General features: G+C 37.1%; 3 protein-coding genes across 5 annotated transcripts; 1 reads left to right on the plus strand and 2 right to left on the minus strand.

Annotated features, from left to right (window-relative positions):
• Nucleotides 1-200: 200 nt before the first annotated feature.
• Nucleotides 201-6,574, minus strand: LOC121799580 (TVP38/TMEM64 family membrane protein slr0305-like). 3 transcript variants are annotated; one of them, XR_006050333.1, is made up of 11 exons: nucleotides 6,121-6,574; nucleotides 5,606-5,667; nucleotides 4,014-4,068; nucleotides 3,630-3,728; nucleotides 3,366-3,452; nucleotides 3,092-3,208; nucleotides 2,835-2,927; nucleotides 2,074-2,104; nucleotides 982-1,693; nucleotides 572-752; nucleotides 201-491 (listed from the first exon to the last, which is right to left on the minus strand). XR_006050333.1 is itself a non-coding variant. In XM_042198986.1 (10 exons), exons 1-9 carry the CDS (start codon nucleotides 6,220-6,222, stop codon nucleotides 1,506-1,508), a joined length of 834 nt encoding a protein of 277 aa, XP_042054920.1. In that variant the 5' UTR covers nucleotides 6,223-6,574; the 3' UTR covers nucleotides 201-752; nucleotides 1,496-1,505. The 3 variants fall into 3 exon arrangements, 1 of the variants encoding a protein (XP_042054920.1); XR_006050332.1 differs by having other exon boundaries at nucleotides 201-752; XM_042198986.1 differs by having other exon boundaries at nucleotides 201-752; nucleotides 1,496-1,693.
• On the minus strand, nucleotides 368-793 carry LOC121801025. The gene has a single exon (XM_042200499.1). The coding sequence runs from the start codon at nucleotides 791-793 to the stop codon at nucleotides 368-370; it is 426 nt and encodes a 141-aa protein (XP_042056433.1).
• Nucleotides 6,575-22,120: 15,546 nt separating the features above from the next.
• Nucleotides 22,121-24,250, plus strand: LOC121800333 (adenylate isopentenyltransferase 5, chloroplastic-like). The gene is made up of 2 exons (XM_042199906.1): nucleotides 22,121-22,557; nucleotides 22,658-24,250. Exon 2 carries the CDS (start codon nucleotides 22,676-22,678, stop codon nucleotides 23,648-23,650), a length of 975 nt encoding a protein of 324 aa, XP_042055840.1. The 5' UTR covers nucleotides 22,121-22,557; nucleotides 22,658-22,675; the 3' UTR covers nucleotides 23,651-24,250.

Raw genomic sequence — 24,250 nt, forward strand, 5'->3', positions numbered from 1 at the left:
CATACCTTGAGGGCATTTCTTGTGGAAAAATAGATCAAATAATAAAAAAAGTACCATGAATGAGATTATCCCTAAGTCGAGAGAATATCCATGATATTTTCAAAGTTCAGGGATCATGTATATTCAAACCTCAAAATTCAGGTACTATTTATATAGAGACACAAACAATAATAGAGGATACAAACTTCCACTCATGCACATTATCAGAGTAAAAAAAGAGTTGTCACCAACATAAACATTTAGAACTTCCATCTGAAAACAAAAAATTGCATCTAACAGAAACATTCACAAGAGAACGAAACAACAGTGACAAATTACAAAAGAAAAGAAACAAGAAACAAAGAAGCAAGAATCCTGGATCATAAAATCAACAGAAATCGGGCCTCGATTTCTTACGAACCGTTATGCATCCCCTCTGATGATCCCTAAAGACTTTGATCTCCGAACAATCTCTCAAATCCTCAAGACTAATATACTGCTGCTTAAGCATCCTAGAAAAATCACACCCAGCATCATGTATCCATATGTATGGATGGCATGTTTCATCATAGTAGTAATGCAAATCCTTTACCCCCTTAGCCTTTCCCGGCATGAACGCCTTGTAGATGTTCTTGCTCTTCAACCTCTTTGATGACCCCGCCTTCAACGTGTGAACCTTCTTCAGTATACACCCGACTCTTACTTGAAGCTCAATGGTCTTCTCCGTGCAGTTCCAGATCCTCGTCCCGGGCCCAGAGACCTGCGTCTGATCCCTGCATACGTTGAAGCAAGAAACCAAGCTCAGATTAGTCATCTTTGGATAAGCTTCTGCGTCAAGAGACCCTTGTTAAATAGGTCAAGAAATAAAGAAATGGCACTGATGGTGGGGACAGCCTAACTTCCATTTTCTACAGTTGATCAAGCAAGAAATTTGGTATGTGAGATTATCAAAAGTTATGCTTTCTTCTTGTTTATAGGAAAGAAAATGAGTGTAGTGGCCACCATGCACTCAAAGCTTGTCCATGGCGTTTGGATACCATCATTGCTATCTTGCCTTTATGCTTACTTTTTTAATCCCTAAGTTTGTATCCTCCAATTATATGATAAATACATTCAGATGAAAAAGAGATACAGATTATCCATCTTCAACAGTGTACGCGCTTGTTAATGGTGGTCCAGCCCCACCATCCATTAGGTGGGAAGTGTAACAGTAAAAACTGTGGATTTAGTTATCTTCAACTGTCCTACATTGATATCAAAACCAAATGTGGAAGCAATGTCATCAATCTAGACCAAAATCGAGCACTCAAATGCAAGGTCGATCAGTCTCAAACAAGTCGACGTTGCATTGATCAGAAAACTTCTTGTGCTAGCTTTGACATGAAGAACAATTACAGGAAGTGAAATTTAAAGTACTCATGGAATAACCATCAAGTGCGATGTGGATAAGGACTATAGATGCCGACTGTACAGATGGGGTAGTTACAAATGAAAACTTGGAGTAGAGAGAATTTACACGTGATGAACTAGTGTTTGTGGTTGTCGTGATTGGTATCAATCTTGATTATAAGTGGGTCATGGAGGTTGACCGAAGGAGCGGACATGAGAGGCAACGATTGTGGCAAGGCATCTCCATCTAGAGAGGCCCCCGTTTCAGCTAAAGCCTTTTCTAAAGCAGATCTTGCAACTCTTGTGATGCATATTATCAACACCACTGCAAGCAAAGAAAATCACACATATATGAATTTGGCATTACTGAAAATATGAAAGAGTACTTCTTCAAGGAGTGCCATAAGATAATATTGGTTCCTCCATTGTGATAAATGGTTTACTAGAATGATCGAGAACTATATATCTAAAGCAGAAGCTCATGACACCCAGCTTTCTGCCTTATTAAGAACATAAGTATCTTTTGCAACTCCAAAATTCTACTAAACGAACAACACGATTCAAAAGAACCTCAATAACTCGAAGGCCTTATAGGCTCATACACACACCATCATGCTTCAAATAATTTGTGTGATGGACTGTGGACAACATAACCAGAGGTAAGTACATGTCAAACTGAAATGAATAAAATGGCTTGAAACATACCAGACATCAGAAGACCCAGGAAGATAAATGCCTGCAACAAAGTAGAAAGACAGAATCAAAACAACAGAATTCGAGCAAGGACCATTGCATTCCTACTCTTCAGCCATCAGCTCACAATCTTAGTGCCCAGTCTAAAAGAAAACATACTTGCAAGCATAGTCGCTCAAATATCATATTCAAGATTAACAAATAATTAGTACATTCTGGGAATAACAACTTAACAATGACAAGGATAAGGATAAGCATAGTTTATGAAAAATTTAGTTAAATTTGTAATGGAACAGTTTCAAGAGATTATACTTTTATAATACAGACTCATATACTGATATATAGTCATGCCACATACTACAAGCTAGTATGCCCAGGATTTTAATTAATCTACTTTTAAAGACTTGTCTCTAGCAAGGATAGAATTTAAATGTAGTTTTACATCACAAACAACAGGATCAGACATTACAATCACTATTCTTATACCATGGTTCCCCAAACACTTAAGTTTATATAGCACTAATTTCAAGAGGCTCGCAATAGTATGCTGGGATACATAAGACTACCCTAATCAGAAATTCACTAGTTTATTTGATTTTATAAAGTTCATGATCATCATAGGAGCTTTGGTGCTATTCCTATGATGATTTCAAACCAATCCAGGGATAGTCATATCTAAATCTGCATCTTGAATAACAATACTGGAAATAAGTCCAAACTCCAAACCAAAAAAATGGCCTCAGGACTATTTTCAGACAGAACTGAAGCATTACCAATCGGGTTCTGGAGAATTCATGCCATCCATGTGTTACATCCGAAAGATCCTTTAATGTAGTTCCCACATAGACCAAAGTAAAAGTGATCGGCTGCAAAAGGACGAACGGACACAATTGCATATAGACTATCGAGAAAAATGCATGTAAAAATACAGTAGGTGCATGGCATGACATCAGCAATCTCAAAAAATTAAATTAAGAGTCCAACCATGTTGAAAATTTGAATATGGAATCACTAATGCAGATTTACATACCATCATGCCCAACCATGTTGCTAGCATGTAATGAGCAATAGGTACTGGAGTCACGGATAAGAGGTAGTTCATCATGTTGAAGGGAAGTAGAGGAACAAGCCGGAGCAACAACACGATCTACAAGTGCAAGTCCGTATCAGCACAATATGAATCTTTATTTGTTAAATTACTCAAGCAAAAGAATCAAATCTGATTATTAAAATAAGAAGCAGTTCAACCGTCCAGCATGTTCAGGAAATCAAAAGTAATATTCCACACTGATATAAACACAAACCTTGAATCCCGATCTCTCAATGGCAATTGTAACTGCTCGGAACTTGGGATATTCTTTTAACTTGGAAATCACAAAGGATCTTCCTATCTGTTTGTAGTAGAAAGCGCAGACAAAAAAACAGCAATGAGCATCCAGCAGAATAAATCTCCCTCCACATTGAAAAGGTAAAACATCAGAACTATTATGGTAAAGATGCTCCTTACACTTGAATTTCAAACTCATAAAACTAACAAACTATAGTTCTATCAGAATAGAGAAACTTACTGTTCGGCCAAGAAGAAATGCAGCCCCAGCACCTAATGTTGCACCAATAGAATCAGCAAAAAAACCAATAGGCAAGCCAAAGAGATATCCACCACCCAGCTGAAAAACATAATAAATCATTAAATAGTTTTCAGCTCAATCAGCAAAGCTAAGAGTCAGCCTATTCCAGCATATTATCACTATGGAAGAATCAAAACATAAAAAGAATCTCTTTAGTAAGTTAGATGGCAGGTGATGTGGGATACATGACAACTTCTTATCCCTCTTTATCTACAAATGAGCTTAGGTTGGATGTGACAATTACTAATTTGCTAACATTACATAGTAGAAAAAATATAAATATGTACTACATGAGAAATGAATATCAGATATGTTAATCCTCACAGTCAGTATGGAAGCTGGAACAGCCAACACCGTTAAAGGAATGTATGCAACAGCCCTGCAAATTCACAACCAATAGGAGACCCAAATTAACATGTAGATAGATAATCCTCAAGCATTTTTAGAGAAATTAATCAGTCAATGTCTTGAAGCTATCATAAAATATACTTAAATGTTTGATGGAGGCACTTCTAATTGAAAGTTGTACGACATGAAAATGAGGCTTAGGCAGCAAATGAAGAAGCCAATCACATATCAGAAAATAAAACTATGAGGAAAAGGATACTAGATTAGTAAGCCAGCTTCTTAGTGGTTGCCATTTAAACTCGGCCCCGTATTCAGTGGGTGGTGAAAGTTCGAAGTTTAAGTCTCTAGAACTGTTACACTCCCTTCGTCCAGGATTAAAAGCCCCACTTAAGCTTAGAACGGGTTTTAAGAAATGTAAAGGAAAGTGGGTGGAAAAAGTTAGTGAAATATAGGTCCTATTTTTATATACTCCATCAGTCCCATAAAATAAAAATTAAAAAATAAAAATAAAAAGTGTTCTTTTTTCATTTTGGGGTGTCCCACAAAAAGCCACCTACTTTTGGCAAGTTTTTCTCTCTTATAAGGGGGGTCTCATTTCCACTACCAATACTCCATTCACTTTTTCTTTCTATCTCTCCCATTCTTTACTAATTTTGCATTAAAACTCATGCCATCCCCATAGTCCCTATTTTGATGAGACGGAGGGAGTATTAGTTTTATATTAAAATGCAAGTGCAATGAGTTTGTGGAATGTAGGGTCCATTACTAAAGTACTAGTAAAAGTGAAATGGAACATTTAACGGTGGACATCCAAAATGGCAATATGGGACATTTAATGGCCGACGGAGGGTGTATGTATGATGTCCTTGAGCTACTGATGATTCTAGTAATCATTACATCAACATTTTCTTTAGTTACCAATTTGAGTAATAAAAGTCAATTCAGCCATATCAAGCATTTTATGTCTTCACGTAGAAATAACTAACAGAAAAAGTAAACTACTACTCCCTCCGTTTCACCATAGTTGAGGCGAAACTTTTCGGCACGGAGTTTAAGAAAGGGAGGTTGAGTGTGTTGAATAAATAGATAAAATAAGTAAGAGAGAGAAAAGGGTGGAGAGAATAAAGTAGAAAGTGAATAAAGTAGAAAGAAAAAAAGTAAGAGGGAGTAAAGTAAGAAAGAGAAAATAATTACTATATATGGAAACAACTCAACTATGAAGAAACTTCCCGAAATGGAAAAATGACTCAACTATGAAGAAACGGAGGGAGTACTAGTTATGTGTTGTATGTGCATATATAGATAATAGACAATAATATGATTGGATAACATTGAGTAGTCAATACTTTGCATCTTAAGATAACCCAAAGTTGAACTAACGTAACCTGAACACAGTTTTTAATATGCTCCCACTCTCGTTGTGTAAGTGAAATTGTGTGTAAGTTTTCTTGGTAATTGTAGTAGTATATAATACTATACCAGAAGACATCTCAAACAAAATAAGGGCCAGCAGTGCCAGACATGAAATAAAATAACTAACATACGCAATGAAACCTGCTGGCACTTACAGCACTAGGGGACCCCAAGGGCCAAGATCTTGCTCTATCCACACTAAAAAATCCTTCAGTATCTGTTAAAAAACATTGTAAAACCAATGTCAAATAAATGACAAAATCTCATACTTCCAGCGCAGATTTGAAAGAAAGGCTACTGCTACATTTGAACAAAACAATTTGCCACATTCCAATTAGACAGCTCTCAAGTCTTTCTACTTTGAGGTGAAACTCATGGAAAGGCTTTTAACTAGCTGGTATTGACATAATTGGCTCAGTTCATGAAAATGACTGATACTGATCTACTAGCATTTCTTATCAACAAAATCAAGACCACATCATCTACAACAACATCAATCAAAGACAAACACTAAGCAACATGAACTACGCAAAAGGCAATCAAGATTTACTACATTGCACAACATCAAAAAAACAGTTGAAAAAATGCCCCTAAATAAGCAGAGTCAAGAGAACTAAAAGATACTCGGATCATTAGCAATAAATAGAAAAAAAGAAAAGAAGAATCCAACCTTCTCGACAGGGAGAGTGAAGCACGCAACTAAAATGGCCCCAATCAGCAGAAGAAACAGCGAAACCTTCATCAGCGAAACCCAACTAAATTTGAACGCCATAGTTATCGATTGCGGCGAGAAAAATAAGATCTTTCTGCGCCACGGTCGGCACTCTTCGTCGTCTGGGTCCCCCGGTAGAGTTTGCTTCAATGCCAAGCGAGGCCGCAAATTTATCCCCCCTAAATTCGCCAGATTGACTGAATTTGGGTGAATAATTGAAATTGAGAAGAAATCAGACGAATCTCGACCACTTAGCGAGTAGCAGCTTTTTGGAGACGATGAGAATTCATCCCATATTTATGGAAGATCGTAGATGTGATTCACTTTGATCTTTCTGTGTTTGTGATGTGAAAAAAAATGGTTATTTGCAGTCTCCGTTCAGTCTTACTCTGCTTCCTCATTTCTCAAATTACTCGTAAGTCGTATCACATTTTATTATTTTAGTTCGTCCTACTGTTTTTTACATTTCTTAAAATCCATGTCTACGCCAAATGTTATTTCTATTGTGAATGGAGGGAGTTATTGACACCATCTCCCGGCTCCCCTAGTCCAGCAGTGGGCCGTCGCAGCACCACCGCTCCCGGTGGCGGCTCATTGTGAACACTCTTAGGGCCTCTACAATAAAATAACCTTCATCTCTAGAGAATGTGTTGAATTTATATTCATTATAAGAACAAATTTCATTTTTGTTGGAATTGTATTTGTGTTTATATATTGTCGAGTAGAGGTATAAAATACATCTCACATTGAAAAATAAGTAAAGTTGCTAATACTCTCTCAGTTCCATAGTAGTTGAGACATTTTTTTACACAAATAGTCGAATAGTAAGAAAAATGTGTGTAATGTATTAAATAAAAAGATAATAAAGTAGTATGAGAAATGAAAAGGTAGAGAGAAGAACGTAAGAGAGATGAAAAAGTAAGTGACAAGAAATATGTTAACTTTTACTAAAAATAGAAATGACTACACTATTATGGAACGTACCAAAATGGCAAAATGACTCTACTACTATGGAACGGAGGGAGTAAGAGTTATTTCTAGAGATGCCCAAAGTTTACGGTTCAGGTGGTTAATCACGAAATCGTAATCGGTGATTACAGTTATGAACCGCAACCGTGAAATTTAAATGGAACCGGATACCGCCACTTTTGGAACCATGTGCCGGTTCAGGTTCCGAAATCCAGAATCGAAACCGTGTCAGAACCGCAGTTCCAAATCCGAACCGCCAAAAACCACTGAAAATCGGCGGTTTTCGAAGCGGAACCGTAACAATACGTTCAAGGTTCGATTTCGGTTCGAGGTTTGCCGGAACCATGGGCATGTGTAGTTGTTAATATGAGGTATTTTGCAGTGTACCCCGAGAATAAAACTGTGAAGGCTTAACTCAAAGTGAACAATATCATACTAATGTGAGGATCGCCGAACTCTCACAATGGTATCAGTGCCCTGGTTAAGGGTCGGGCATGTGTGGCCCGAGCTACTGTCAATTGCCTTGCACTTTAATTCAAGATGAAGCACATGGAAAAATTGCAAGTTACTTCGATTATTTGAAAAATCTAATATGGTAAGTTTCAGTATTCATAGAATTCATGTCTTAGAATATAGTTGTTCTTTTATACTCTCTCTGTCCCTGAATAGCATGCACTATTTCCTTTTTCATTTGTACACAAAGAGTATGAACATTCCAATTTTGATAACTCTCTTCTCTCTAATGAGGTGGAACTCATTCTCTACTAACAATACTTAAAAAGCGTCCAGAGCCTTTGTCCTAGCGGCAAGGAGCTTAGACATTATTGCATGAGGTGCCGAGTTCGAGCCCTCTTGACATCATTTGTAATTTCCTCCTATTTATAGTATATGAGTTTATTTGTAATTTCCTCCCTTATATAGGAGTTAATTTAAAATAAAATAAAAAACAATACTTAAAAATCTTTTTCTATCTATCTCTCTCTTACTTTACCAATAATGCATTAAAACTCATGCTGAACCCAAAGTTTATACTATATGAGGACGGAGGGAATATGAATCAATCGCGTTCTTCAGATGCATTCAATGTTTTATGTGCAAATTGATTAATTTAAACATATAATATTCATCAATTTATTTGTTTTGCAACTTTTTAGTCTTCTACTTGCTTCAGGTTTTGAATCTTTTGATCAAATTTCACTTATCCGTACAAATTTGATCGATGGGAGAAGGTTTTGGAGAGATATGTTAGAGTAAGTTTCAAAGTGAATAGGGTAAAGTTAAGCATGCACAAACCGAACCGGCCCGGCGGTTAACCGGCGGTTCGGAACCGTCAGTTCATTAACTGGAATCGGAATCGGCGGTTTGAATCGGCTGGCGGTTCGGCGGTTCAAGCGGGCCGGTTTAGGTTCGGGAATATGACGAACCGTAACCGGCGGTTCACCGGTTTGAACCGGTGGTTCAACGGTCCCAACGGGCAGATTTCGGCTAGGGCGTAGGGTTGCAGGCGAGGTGTGCAGAAAAACCAGCGGTTTCTGACAAAAACCGCCGGTTTTCGTCAGAAACCGCAGGTTTGAACCGCCAGTTTCCGACGGTTCCGGTGCTTTTTCAGGTGGGAGAGCGTAGGTGGCAGTGTATAGGCCTGAAAACCGGTTAGAAACCGCCGGTTTTTGGCCAGAAACCACCGGTTTCAGTCAGAAACAGTGGACTGAACCGCCGGTTCAGGCGGTAAACCGGCCGAATTTAAAAATTGAAATTTTATTTTATTTTTTTCCAATTTTACTCCTATAAATACCCCACTTCCCCCATCATTTTTACTCACCTCATTCTTGTGTTAACAAGGATTTCCTTCTCAATTTTCATTTCTCTATTCTCTCTTCATTCTCTCTAATTGCTCAAGTTGTTTACTAGTTACTACTTACTACTATATTTGTTGTTGTGTTCGTAATTTACCATTTATTCAATACTTCATATTCCATCCATACTACTTTCATTTATCTCTATGTCTTCTTCTCGTGGTGATCAGGGCAAAGAAATTGTCCAAGATCAAAGTAGTCGTCCCTCAAAATAAAGGCGATCTAGTCGTCGAGAAGTTATGGAAGAGGTTCCCCGAGTGGCGGCTGAACGCATGCAAGTAAGTTCTAAAAAATTGTTTTTACAATTCATAATTTCATAAGATTGAGTTTTTAAGTTTTTTTTGTGTACCTACTTATAACTTCAACTTATATAATATTTATAGATAGAAGAAGATCATAGGATGACCATGCTACTCGCTGAAATGCATCAAGGTGGGGGGAGGGGCGGTGGCAGTTCCCAACAACAAGATGACGAGTACGACATGTCTATATCGTCGGACTCGGACAACAATGATGATAGATCTCGTATTCCGTCTAGCACTGGCGGAAATGAGGAGATGTCTCCTCCCCCTCCATCCACTAACACTACAAAAGCTTTGAAATCTGATATTTTTGTTAAACACTACAAGAAGGTCCCGGTGGTAATTCCAAGTCCTCATGATCCGCACTCTCAAGAAGAGACATCGGCGTTTCATGCATATTGTAACTATTGTGATAAAGTCTACAAATTTGCGAGTGGTGGGGATATGGCACCCTCCGTCGTCATTTGGTGACAAAGCATCCCGTAGAATGTGGCACTACCTCTACCCAAACCCAACTAAACTTCCAACCCGGTGGCACAGGTTCGTCAGGTACGCTTCTTTTTAAATATGATCAAAAAAATTTTGCTGACGTTATGACTAGATGGGCTGCAATGAAGCATTTTCCTTTTAATGTTTATGATGATAAAAAATTTGAGGTCACTATGCAAAGTGGTTTAAACGTAGCTATCAAAAGAGTAGGTCGAATGATCGTTCAACGATCTACCGTTACATAATGTTTAGAGAAAAAAGTTGAATTATCACGTTATTTACTTAACGTGGGCCACAAAGTGAACATTTGCTCAGATGTATGGACTGATTGTTTTAACCGGCATTCATACATGGGCATTACGGTTCACTTTGTGGAAAATAGTTGGACTTTGAACAAGCGTTTAATTGGTTTTAGAGAATTTGAGACACCACACACTGCACCCGAAATTGCTTCTTTAAGTATTCAAGTTTTGAATGAGTTTCAATTATGCAATAAGATATTTTCTGTTGGTTTTGATAATGCAACTGCTAACACTACAAGTATTAGTGATTTGATTGCGACTTGTGCTCCGGTTATTGGAGGTAAGTATTTTCATCAAACATTCGAGTTTAAATTGCGTGCTCTCTACACCGAATATGAAATCAAGTATAACAGTACCCACCAAGTCAGAAGATCTCCCCCTCCTCAACAACATAACTTAGGCTTCGGATTTCAAGCCGATTATAATGAACCCGACGCGCAATCCCAATTAGCTGACCTATACAGCTACAACACCGACGGAAGGTCCTCAGGTATGGTAAGTGAGTTAGATTTATATTTCGATTCACTCTTTTCCTTTGGTGATGAAGGTCTTACTCCTCCCGCCCAAATCGACGTCCTCGATTGGTGGGGAACACACGAGAAAGATTTTCCCATACTTGCGTCAATGGCCAAGGTGATTTTTTCTGTTCCGGCTTCCACTGTCGCTGTCGAGTCCGCTTTTAGTGTTGGATGAATCAAGAAGTAAGCTCTACGTGAAAAATATGGAAGTCGTGATGTTACTTGATGATTGGGCCAAAGCTGACATCAGATAACCAGAATATGATTGGGATGATCGTCAAGAGGGATCACAAGAAGAATTCACCGGAGATGGATCGTAGGCCAACCGTCAACCGCCGGCCAAGCCAAATAGGTAAGTAAGGTAAGAGAACTACGTGGGCTTTGATTCCCTAATGCAAATGAGCATTGGGGATACGTAGGCACCTCAACTTAAATTTTAAATTTAAGTTGAGCTCAAGTCCTTTTTCCTTTATTTATTTTTTTCCCATTTGTTTCTACTTTAAAAATATGGAAATACAATTAAATAATTGTATTTGTATATACTTTAGTCGATGAAATAGATTTCTCTATAAGGCTACATCCAGGAAACTTTTGACAATTCTACTATAATTGTTGATTGTTAGACTAAACTCAACATTTAAAGTTGAATTGCTAAATGTGTCCTCAATTTAGTTATGTAGAAAGATCTCCTTCGCCGACTAAGAGTATATATACCTATAAAATTATTGTTCAGAACTTCTAAGTCTTTTTTGTAATTTGTAATTAGATTCGATGTTGACTAGTAGTCTCGTTGTATTTAAATTTTTGTTTAAGACTTCAAAGATTTTTGTGATTTGTAATTGTTGTAACTTGTAATCTCAATAAAATTGTAACTTTCATTGTTTTTTTATTTTATTTACGCACATTTCATAGATAAACAAATAAAAAAATGCAAAAAAAAAAAATTAAAAAAATTGACGAGCCGCCGAACCGGCGGTTCAGGCCAAAAACCGGCAGTTTTTTGAACCGGAACCGGAAGCGCCGGGACCCTTGGCGGGCCGGTTCCGGTTCATGGGGTTGATGAACCGTGAACCGCCGATTCATGAACCGGAACCGGCGGTTTCCGACCCGTGTGCAAGCCTAGGTAAAGTGCTTTAACTTGCCATTCATGATTGCTCTGACTGCTTGCCAGATGGATTACATCTTGATCAAAGCGTTGGAAGAAAAGAATAAGTTCATAGAAGAGGCTGTTGTACACAGTTGTTCTTTGTTTTTTTAATTGCGATTCTTGATTTTAGATTGTGGATTGAGAATGATTTACCTAGTTTTTAATTACCATTTTTTACCAAGTTGAGGCCATTTTCATGAATTTGGTTATATGTAATAAAATAATATTCGGTTTTAGTTGATTTTATAATGATTTTTTGTTAACTTTTTTTTATTTCCAACATGAAATCTATACATATATAAATATATTCATTGAGAATTTGAAAAGATTTTTCTAATATATAATATAAATTAGTAAGCATTAAATAACATAACATATGAGATATATTAATATTAATGACATTCATGACCATTTTTATACTTAATTAGCCACCCACTAAGTTAAGAAGGTAAAAGGTTTTAAAAGATTCTCATAATTGTTTTTGGACTATAAATATATGGCATTTGATCTTTTTGTTGTTGATGATGCTTTTGAATTTTTTGTATATTTAATATATATTTATAGATTTTTTTGACATATTTTTGTGATTGATCTTTCTATAGTAGAGATTGAAGTGTTATAATTGACATGTGTTTCGAGTGCAATTTTTATATTTGAAACTTATTTTATTATATGAGTTTATAGTGGTATACTAAATTTTTATCGACTACAGTTGGGATTTAAAATTTGTTGTAATGTTAAACTCATTTTATAAATGTGAATTTACAATTTTGATTAAGTGCTAATAACAAAAAATTGTTATCGCTGACACTAGTTCTACATTGAAAGGTAGATGAATGAGGGTTAGTAGATTGTGGAGTCTACATTATAAATGATGTGTAAGATTATTATTTATTGAAAAACTTTCTATAGTTAAATTTTTTCTAATTTAGGGGGACAACCCAAAACGGTAAACTAGTTTATTTTTGGGGGACGAGTGAGTATGTCATAATAATACTATTAGTTAAAGAAATAATATCAAATTTACTAAAATTAAGTGAAATCGATAATTAATGATATAATTAAATTTAGTACTCCCTCCGTACTAAGGAAGATGACTCATTCCTTGTGCGGCACAGAGTTTTATGCAGTTTTATTTTGTATGTTAAGTGGAGAGAGTAAAGTAAGAGAGATAGAATAAAGTAGAAATAACGGTGTTTCCATTTATAGTAATGAGTCATCTTGAATTAGACAAACCAAAAAAGAAAGTGAGTAATCTTTAGTGAGAGAGACGGAGTATACGACAAAACATTTATCGGCATAAATATATGAATGGAGCAAAGAGTACTACCAATATTTCTATTGATGCTATAACAATTGGTGCATACTAGCATTTGTGACAAGACCCGACTCAGCCGTTTCAGCCCATTGCTGCAACCATTGAAACAAACGGATATTACTACAAAAGCTGTTTCTAAGTCCAATCAGCAGCCCAATTTAAATTCTTAACTAGTAGTCCCCCACTCAGCTATGGCTGAATGAATGTGTAATTTTCAATTAGCTGGATAAGATAGTACTTATAAAAAATTATATGAGACAATTGAAAAAGTAACTTATTTAAAATGAAATTAGTACAAGTTTTATGTTATTAAAATAATTGATTTCTTTTGGGCCTTAGAGCATTTCCAACCATTACACTAAACTCAAACCCATTTTAGTGTAAATGTCACACTGAATATTGATTTTGCTTCAACCGGTTACACTAAACTCAAACCTAAAATAATATTCTCCACCCACTAACTTTTTATACTTTTCAATCATACTTATATATTTTATCTAAATTACACACTAGTCCCATGACACTTTGTCAATATCTTAAATTAAATTAAATAAGTATAATTTAAGATTTTTTAATTAATATAACTAAATATGAAATCTATTATTTATTAAATAATAAATTATAAAATTTAGAATTTCCATATTATGTATTGTTTTAATTACTACTGTTTAACTGTTTTTTTTGGTATATTTGATAGCATATTTGGTTTGAATAATATTAATGTACGTATAGTATATTTGATAGTATATTTGTTCCTCTATATTTGATAGCATATTAATGTACATATAGTATTTAATTAACTAATAAAATACTTGATTCCATAGATTTATATGTACTGTAAGTTATTAATCAATCTAATAAGATTTGATAAAGTAACGGCTCTTAGTAAAATAATAGATTATTTATTTTCAATTATATTGAATAATATAATACTAATATGGGCCAGCCCACTATTTAATAACTAATCAAATATTAATAAGATTAGATTAGGTTATAATCTCACCACTTCCTCTTCCCCACGCCGCTACATTCTCTGTAAGTTTTTCAATCTCTATATTTTAATTTCTCTTCCTTCTCTTCTTCTATTTTATATAAATTAATTTGGACTTGAATGCAATAACTTAAATTACGAAAAATGTTTTTGATATACTTTTAGTGCAAATAGATATTTTTTCTTAAAAAAATATTGGTTTTGCAGTACTATTGAAGGTATTATTCTACTGTATTTTAGGTTTTACAGAACGATTGGAGATGGTCTTATTGAATTGAGTTAAAAGGAAATAATATAAAAAGATGATTTAATAGAAAGATAAAGCAAAAATAAAGTAGAGGAGAGTAAATATGTCACTTAATTATTAAAAATAAAAGAAACGAGTACACATATTATGACATCACTGATCATCAACTCTAGACCGACCCAGAAGCTACAGTTGCATAATTACATTAATAACATAAATTCTTTGACTATTTATATTATCTTAAATAAGACACCGAGTCAAAATGGAAAAATAGCATAAAGTTGATTAGTATAATATTAACAAGAGCAGCCAAGATTCATCATTATAATAATGATGATCTAGTGAAATGACAGCATGCTCGATTTTGGAATAAAAAAAATTCAGTGCACTGAGATGAAGTGGGGTCATTTTTGGAATCACATTAAGTGGAGCCAAACCACCAAACGACCCTTCGATAAATTAATTAGTTAAGTAACATGACTCTTAACCAATAAAAATATGTGATCTGTAACCAAGGAATAATTTAAATATGTTTTTTTTATATAAGTTTACATTATCTTAGAGACGGTTCTGCACGGGGGCTTGTTTGTTTAAAGGTGGTTTATTTTAGAAAAAAAAATCATTTTTCTTCCACAACATTGACTTGCTCATGATTACTTATTAATATCAAATGTATTTAGGACATGATTCTATCAAATAGAATAAAGTTATACAACATAGGACAAAAAAGTCCAATTGACATGACTAATTTCCCCCATGAAAAAAAATTACTTTAGGCATATATTTTCACTCAAATTCTTCGTAATCTTCAATTAATATTCGTTTTAGGGTAGCGGGGAGGGAGAGGAAGGTCACTCCAATAACATTAAAATCTACAAATTCTTTAGTATAATTATTTTTTAGCTCTTTTCTTCATGAAATTAATCTATAAATTATTTAGTAAAATTATTTTTCTAGATCTTTAGTATAGCTTGCTCATATTACACATATATAGATGGAAAACTTAAATTTACATTGTTTAAATAAAGTTCATTAAACTTTATATACATATATAGATAGGATCGTACTAGTCTAATAACACCTATTTACTCTGATAACACCTATCTGCTTGATACTCTAAAAAAGGAAAAAAAATGATGTTTGTCTTTATTAATACTAATCAATATTATTTTCAGTTCGGTAGAGTATCATTATTGAAGAAAATCATCGTTCACCTTTTTCACATATAAACTTCGTATCATTTTCATTTTAATACGAAATTATGATTAATGAAAACCAATATTATTTTTCCCTTTTCAGAGTATCATTCTGATATATTATATATTGTTTTTGGTTTAATGATCAATAATCTAGAAAAAAGGATCCATTTTATATCTATAACATTTTTCATGTATCTGATATGATGCGAATTTATAATTAACATATGAGAGAAATATTTACTATAACGATGATATATATAATATTGCTCTGAAAGATCACCACCATTTTCAAGTATATACAAAACATTACTAATTAAGACAATATCATTTTCAATTTGATATAGTATTATCATTGATAATATATTACCAGGCTACCTAAAGATTAGTTTACTAACTACTAAAAGATAGATATTTAAACAGAAGAATAACTTCAGTTTACTTATTTAAGGACTAATGCAAATTCCCTTTTGATCTTGAAACTTCAATTCAACTTTTGACTCTATTCTCCTAATACTTATAAAGAGGAGATGTGCCGTCAAGTTAATATATTATGATAGAAGAATCTATGCTAACTTTAATCACTTATTTATTGATCCAACTCATACCCATGAAATGATTATTTAAACAATAAAAAAAGAATGAAGTGTGAAAGCATATTATAAACCTTTAACCTTTTTCCCCAACATATATATAGATTTTAATGAAATCTTTTCCGTACAATAAATGCACGTGATCATCATATATAGTCATTAACCCAAACAGTATTTTTCAGAAGCTTAGTGATGATAAAAATCTTGAAATGAGCTCTAACAAAATCTTTAAACACACACATATATATACATATAGGCATGATACAACAATAAATATTAAAAAGACGTACAATTTGCAGAAAGGATTTCCAAGCGACGATATAAAAATATATCAATTACTAATTAATTCTGCATCCTCTTATCTTTTAGGGTTAATAGGATTAGTATTAATTAATTAAGTTACCCTAGAGGGGTGCCTTTATTTTGCGATTCAATTTAAGCTTTCTAATGAATATGACAGCACAATTCTTTGAGATAAGCCGATCGACCTAAGTTAGTGAATTTTATTAATTAGGAAATTAAAAATTAAGTAATCGTCGAGCAAAAAGTTGAGGCTTAGGATTTATTAGTATAATTAAGGTGGGGTGCCTAGATAAGATATAATTAATTAGTGATTAATTGTGGTAGCTAAGCACTGTATATATGTACTAGAATGATTCTCGCCGCTACTTTTTGGAAAACAACTTGCCCACCTAATGGTGATAATTAATTTGATCAGTGCTTATAGTTAAATGGCAAGATAATGACAAACCTAAACAAACTGCAATAAAGATATTAACTAATTAATTATACGCAGTTTACTTATCTACCTATTTTTTTATTTGTTGTGCTAGCTAGTGTTCTTTGTTTATTTTATTTCTCCTTTGATATGTAGGTGTGTTCTCAGTTTGGTAAATCTTGCATTTGATTGTAATACACAGGCAATGAATATCTGTTATTTATATTATTTCCTAATACATTTTAAATTCATTTTATGTTAGATTTGAAACCACTATGCATAAAATGGAAAATTGAAAATAGCTAGGCTAGAAAATTGACATGAAATGAACTGCGCCATTGGACGTGCTAAGTCCTATCTTTAGATTAACATGGTAGTTATATTCATGCTTTGTTGTTTGTCCTTTATTTTTATGTGGTTTATACCTTAATCAGTGCTTTTGTTGTAATTTATTTTTTGGCTTTGTTTTGCATTTGTTTTTGTTCTATGAAAAATTCTTACTGACTGATTTGATGAACCGCTTTTCACTACACAACAGTGAAGCAAGAACTGAAGAAAAAATGCAACAAAACAAGAATGATTATATGGTTTTAATAGATAGGTAGATGGCGCATGTATGCACTTGAAAATCAATTAACTTCTAATAAGGGTAAAATTAAGGTACGTTTATTTTAGACCACGAAGATTTATTGGAATCTTAGAGCATCCGCAACGGTGGCGACGGTCGCCACCGCCGTCCGCGCCGCTGGCAAGGCGAAGCACCGCCGCCGCTGCGCTCGCGCCGCGCCAGTGAGCAGCTGACGTGGCGGCACGGGATTGGGCAAAGGCAAAGCCGTTGCCTTCAAAAAAAAAATTTATTTATTTAAAATCGGTTTTTAATTAAAAAAACCGATAAAAAAATCACTTCCCAAAAAAATTATAACCGTTTATTACCGTTTTTTACACTTTTTTTTATTTTTTTTTATTTTTTTCCCCCCAAAAATATACACTTTCATCTATAAATACCCCCACTTTCACACCCAAAAATTCACATCAAACTACACAATTCTCATCTTCATTCTCCAATATCCATTCTCATCTTCATTCTCCCATATCCATTTTCATCTTCATTCTCTCATACCCTAACAATGTCCGGCCAAGGCGATGACAACCCGCCCTCTCACGGTTGGAACCCCGAATGGTTTGGTGCACAACCGTTTCCTAGTCCGGAAACGGAATATTCGGTCCCTCCTCTCACCCAAGATTCGGCCGTTCCGGGTGGCTACCGGCCATACCCAATAGACGACCAAGGTGCCTCCGAATGGCGATACAGGTGGACACCGGAGCCTAGGCCAACCGCCCCCTCCCAAACTCCGCCGGCTCCTACTCGTAGCGGTGTCCGAACACCGTACACTCCGGCGGAGATGGATAAATTGTTCAAGGCGTACTTCGAAATCTCCGAAGATGCGGCGGTTGGCACGAACCAATCCGGCGATCACTTTTGGTGGCGCGTCTCTTGCTGGTACAATGCAAACCGGCCGCCAGGAACGATCGAGCGCAACGAGAGTATGGTGCGCAACTGCATCGGCCGAGACAACGAAGAAATTGGCAAGTTCAATGGCTATTTCCTCCAGGAGTCAAGGAATGCAGGGAGCGGCCGGAGCGAGGTCGACATCATCACTGCCGCACTGAGCACCTACGAATCCTTGAATGGTAAGTCGTTCAAGTACCTCAACGTTTGGCAGGAAACGCGGTTCCACCCGAGGTATATGGGAGGCGTAACATCCTCCTTGAGCAGCTCCTCCAAACGGTCAAGGTCGGTATCCCTATCCGACTCCGGCTCCGAAGAAGTGGCTAGCCAACTCGCCGGAGCTAACTTGGGTAGCCCCGACACCGGACCAAGCGGTTCCCAACGCCGACCGCAAGGAAGGAAGAAGGCGGCGGCCGACCGCCGGCGCTCCACGACTCCATCGGCCCCCGCCCCCGAACCCGCACCCTATGTTCCACCTCCACCCCCGAACAACTCGTTGTGGGCCCTTTTGGCCCAACTCAATATGGCCGATAGGTCAACTATGACCCCCACGCAACTTCAAACGCACGAGGACATGATATTGGGTCTCAAAAAATAATTGGGGTTGGTGCCGCCGGATGCGTAGTCTTCCTCGGGTAATATTAGCCAATAATCATGTAATTTTTAATTTTTAGGAGTTTAATTATGTAATTTTTAATTTTTAGTATTTTAATTATGTAATTTTTAATTTTTAGGATTTAATTATGTAATTTTTAATTTTTAGGATTTTAATTATGTCTTTTTTATTTTATTTGTAATTTGTAATATTTATTGCGGTTTTTTAATGAATTTTAGTATTATGAAAATGTTTTTGTGTAATTGAATTTTAAATTAATTGTGCTCGTCCTTGGGGAAGAGCACAACTGTGGGTGTTGTGCTCTTGCCAGAGAGTAGACAGAAAAAGTGGGGTCGGGCCCACAACCGTACCGCTGACAAGAGCACGGTTGTGGATGCTCTTAGATCATTGCATGACACGACACCTGCCAAGCCTACTTTTAGAATAATAAACAGAGACTAGGTATTGATGTCTTTTATTTATATATATATATATATGGAAGTAGCCAATATCTATAGGTAGGACAACATTAACATTAGGGTAGGATATATAAGAAAACCTAATTATTCCTGTATAAATCAGTCAATCACATAAGCTACTATGCATATCAATGGCCTTTCAGGGTTTTTCTATTTTTGGGCTATTCTAAATTTGGTGTTTTGTGTATACTTTTATAATAAACTTATTTCTATACATAAACAAATGCATACTAGCTAGTTATATAAAGCGGTGATATAACATGGAATAACATATATATGCAGTAGTCGACTGTAGACGAGCATTCTTCAACAAAAATAGAAATGTATTGAACACTCAAAATTATACGAGCGAATCTCATAGAACACAGATAAAAAGAACTTATATTTAAATCGAATCCTAGTTCAAAATCAATCAAGATCATAAAAAGTAAAGAAGATACTTAAAAAATTATATATGAGAGTATTTATTAATGTTAATGAAAAAGATTAGAAACGATATAATTATAGATCAGATTCTCATGTACTCCGTATATCATACTGAGAGAATGATATACAGAAACTCAACCGATACTAAATCTCGTTTATTGAATTTTCTGAAAATTACTATAGAACCTAAAATATCGCCTACATATAAGTCTATTATTAATTTGGAAATTAAACGATAACTCAATCTCTTAGAGCATCCACAATGGATGCCCTAGTGGTTGCCACATCACCATTTCTTAGTCCGTCCATTCTTTCTGAAATGATTTCGCCCTAGTGTCCGCCTTATCAATTATCCATTTTTCATTTCAATTTTAATATTATTTTTTTATATTTATATATTATAAATAGAAAAATTAGACACTAAATTAAAGTACTTGCAAAAAACATGCACTAAATTAAAGAACTTGCAAAAAACATACATTACTTAATTAAAAAAAAATTACAACGAAAATACTTAAAAGAGGAACAATTTCAATAACAAATACGTGCCCAAACTTCTTCAACCATGTCGTTCATAAGTTGAAGATGAGCTTGTCGGTTGTGAATATTCTCCTGAGCGTGTAATCTCTCACTGACTCCATAGGGTAAACCTCGAATGATCGACGGGGTTGCATGACCGGCGCTCGATTCAGCTTCGTCGTCGGACCAATCGCCAGCTCTTGCACCTTCATCGTGAATAATTATGTTGTGCAAGATGGCGCACGCGTGCATGACATTGGCGATATGATGCTTGTACCGGGAACGAACGGGGCCTTTCACTATTGCCCAACATGCTTGAAGCACACTGAATCCTTGCTCCACGTCCTTCTGTGCAGACTCTTGCCGATGTGCAAAAAGGGCTCTCTTCGCATTCGTTGGGCAGGAGATCGTCTTCAAGAAAACTGGTCATCTTGGGTATATGCCATCGGCTAAGTAGCACCCCATATGATGTTGTCGTCTGTTAGCAGTGAACTCGATAACCGAACCGTTGCCATTGCATTGCTCGGTAAAGAGACTCTACTTGTTCAGCACGTTGATATCGTTGTTTGACCCCGCCACGCCAAAGTGAGCATGCCAGATCCAAAGATGGTGGTCAACGATGGCTTCAAGGATCATCGTCGAGTGGGTACCCTTATACCCACTGGTGAATTGGCCTCTCTACGCTGCTTGACAATTCTTCCACTCCTAGTACATACAATCAATGTTCCCTAATATTCCAGGAAATACGTGCAACCTATCGTGCATCCTCATCAGGAACTGGCAATTTTCGGTATTCGGCTTGCGCAAATATGTGGCACCAAAGGCGTCAACCACACCCTCACAAAATTTTGTCAGACACTCCCGACCAGATGTATCCCCGACGTGAAGATACTTGTCGAACATGTCCGCCGTGGTGCCATAGGCCAACTGACGAAGTGCAACCGTGCACTTCGTAAGCGGGGATAGACCGATTATGTTGGCCGCATCTTGCCGCTGCTGGAAGTACTCGTCGCACGGCTCCATCACGCGAACAATGATGAGAAACAGTTCTCGCCGCATCCTAAACCGTCGGCCCCCACCGTGGCTCATTGGCGAAGTAGTCTTCGAACAGACGTTGATGAGCTACTCCATGCTCTCGGTGGAAGGATTTCCGGCGACGGATGGGCCTCAGGACCTGCGCTTCGGCTTGCTCTTGCTCCTGTATTGCACGAATACCTCCGAGAAGCTGGTTCCCAAAAGCAAACATTGCACGTTCCATAGCCCGATTTGTATCTTCTCCGGGAAACATTTTGGAAAAGTGAGTGAAAGAGAGATGTTTGATTGGAGAGATGTTGTGTGAGGGTTGAGAGATGTGTGATAGTTGTGTGAGAAATGAGTGAAAAAAAGGTATATTTACAGAGAGAAATTAAAAAAAATTAAAACGCGTCACTCGTCCTCGGAGGACGTCGCGTTGCAATGGGCGCCCGATGCATCGCCCGACGCGTCAGGCGCCTGCAATGGACGCCTGATCTCACCCGAGAACGATAACACCCGATCGTCCGCCCGATGGAGCAACCACCATTGTGGATGCTGTTAAAAGAGTATAATTACAACTAGTCTCAATTACTAGTCCCAATTAGAAGCAACTGCAAATAAATTGAAAATTTGACTCAAATAAAGCAACCGAAATTAAATCTAAAAGTAGAAAATAACCAACAGAAAAACTATCGTAACCCATTTCCATAATTTCACAATATACTCGGTGGGACTGGTCAGAGTATATTGTAAAATTATTATCATAATATCATGGTTGTCAAAGCATACATGGTTTATTTATTAAGTCAAAGCTAAATCATTTAAGGCAAAACATATCTTAATTCCTTGTATTTTGATTGTTTATTTAAAAGATATCTTAGGCCATCATTTAACCATAAACACAAACATTTTTGTGTTTAAGATCCTAGTCAGTGCAACTGTGGCACACCCAAGTAGTTCACCATATATAAAAATGAAGATACGGTTGACACGTGTAATCATTGACCAGTTTACATGCATGGCTCACACTAACTCTCCCCTCCAACTAGTAGTATAAATACATCACCACTCAAACCAATTCAAACAACAAGTATTAAGTTATCAATAACACTTTCTCCATACTTATCTTCACTCCATCACTACACATAATTACAGTTGCCAATAAATCTCCCGATTTTCGCCGCATCTGTCTCAAACACACATAAAAAGGTGCTTATAGTGATCCATGATTGTTTCATTTCATTCAAATTTGATTATGTTTCGTTTGTTTTTTTAAAAAAAAAACTGATTAATTTTGGTAATGAAACAGGAGTAAAAGAGAGTAAGCATGAATATTTCATTCTCGGCCGCGTGCAAGCAAACGCAGCCGCCGATGGTGAACTTCCCCGGTGGCCTGATCAACATCATTCCCCGCCACCGGCGCAAGGAGAAGGTGGTGGTCGTAATGGGCGCCACCGGGACCGGAAAATCCCGGCTATCGATCGAGCTGGCTACCCGATTCGACGCTGAAGTCATCAACTCCGACAAAATACAGGTTTTCAAGGGTCTCGACATTGTGACAAACAAGGTGAAAGAGGAGGAATGCGACGGAGTGCCGCACCACCTCCTCGGATTCGTGGACCCCACAGCGGACTACTGGGCCCACGACTTCGTCCAACACGCCTCCGCCGCCGCCGACGACATCACCAAGAGGGGCCGGATGCCCATCATCGCCGGCGGCTCCAACTCCTTCATCAAAGCGCTCATCAGCGACGACCATCACTTTCGGTCAAGGTACGACTGCTGCCTTCTGTGGGTCGACGTGGAGAAGCCTCAGCTCAACTCGTTCGTATCGGCCCGAGTCGACCAGATGGTCGACTCCGGCCTGGTGGAGGAGGCGCGCGAGTTCTTCGACCCCGCTGGAGACTACAGCCGCGGGATCCGCCGCGCCATAGGCGTGCCAGAGCTCGACGAGTACTTCAGGAGCGAGGGGAGCGCCTCCACCTCCGCCAAGGCGAAGATTCTCAGCAGAGGAATTGATCAGATAAAATCCAACACCCAAATCCTGGCCGCCCGCCAGCGTCAGAACATTCAGCGGCTGCTGAATATTCTGCGGCTGGCGGAGCACCTTGAGTGGAGGATGTACAGGCTCGACGCGACCGAGGTCTTCCGCAAGCGCGGCGAGGAGGCGGAGGAGGCGTGGCAGAGGCTGGTGGCGTGGCCCAGCACCAGTCTGGTCGGCCAGTTCTTGTGCGATGACAAGATGGACTTCGCCGGACAGCTGATCCTGGGCCCCACAACCGCTGCCCCCGTTGTAGTATGATATCAGCAACGGCGGTGGCGGCGGAGGAGGAGGTACTAGTAAAAATACAATAACGGTTGTGAGATAGATTGTGATCACACAGCAGCGTAAGTGAATCTTTTTTGAGATCCACGTGGCAGTGTTGTGGGCCCGCCACGTGGACGAAGGGTGGAATCTTGGCTTACCTTTTTTTTCTGTTCCTTAAATTTCGTGACCTTCCATTTTGCAAAGGTTGTTGTCTCTATCTGTCAGTTTGAGAGGTCGGTCGTACGGTTGGAAATCTTGGTGGAGAATTTGCTGCTGAAAAGGGAAAAAAAAGATGAAGAGCTGTTCACCTTTTGATTTGTGAAAATATGAAATAAAATAAATGCAGCGAGTGCAGAATGGAGCAAACAGTATACGGAAAAAGAGGGAGTGACTTATTTATTTTTTGGTTTAATTCCTCCTATTTTTTTCTATGTTTTTTTCTAATAATTTGGGTTTTTGGGTATCTTTAATTATGATTGGTGTCTATTTGTGTAATCTAAGCTGCTTTGTATAATGAGCTGTGTTATTCGAGGATATGACAACTTTGTGGTATATGTTTGCTATAAATATATATGTATAAGTTGAATATATTCA

Source organism: Salvia splendens, chromosome 4 (genome assembly GCF_004379255.2).
Source record: "Salvia splendens isolate huo1 chromosome 4, SspV2, whole genome shotgun sequence".
Taxonomy (NCBI): Eukaryota; Viridiplantae; Streptophyta; class Magnoliopsida; order Lamiales; family Lamiaceae; genus Salvia; species Salvia splendens.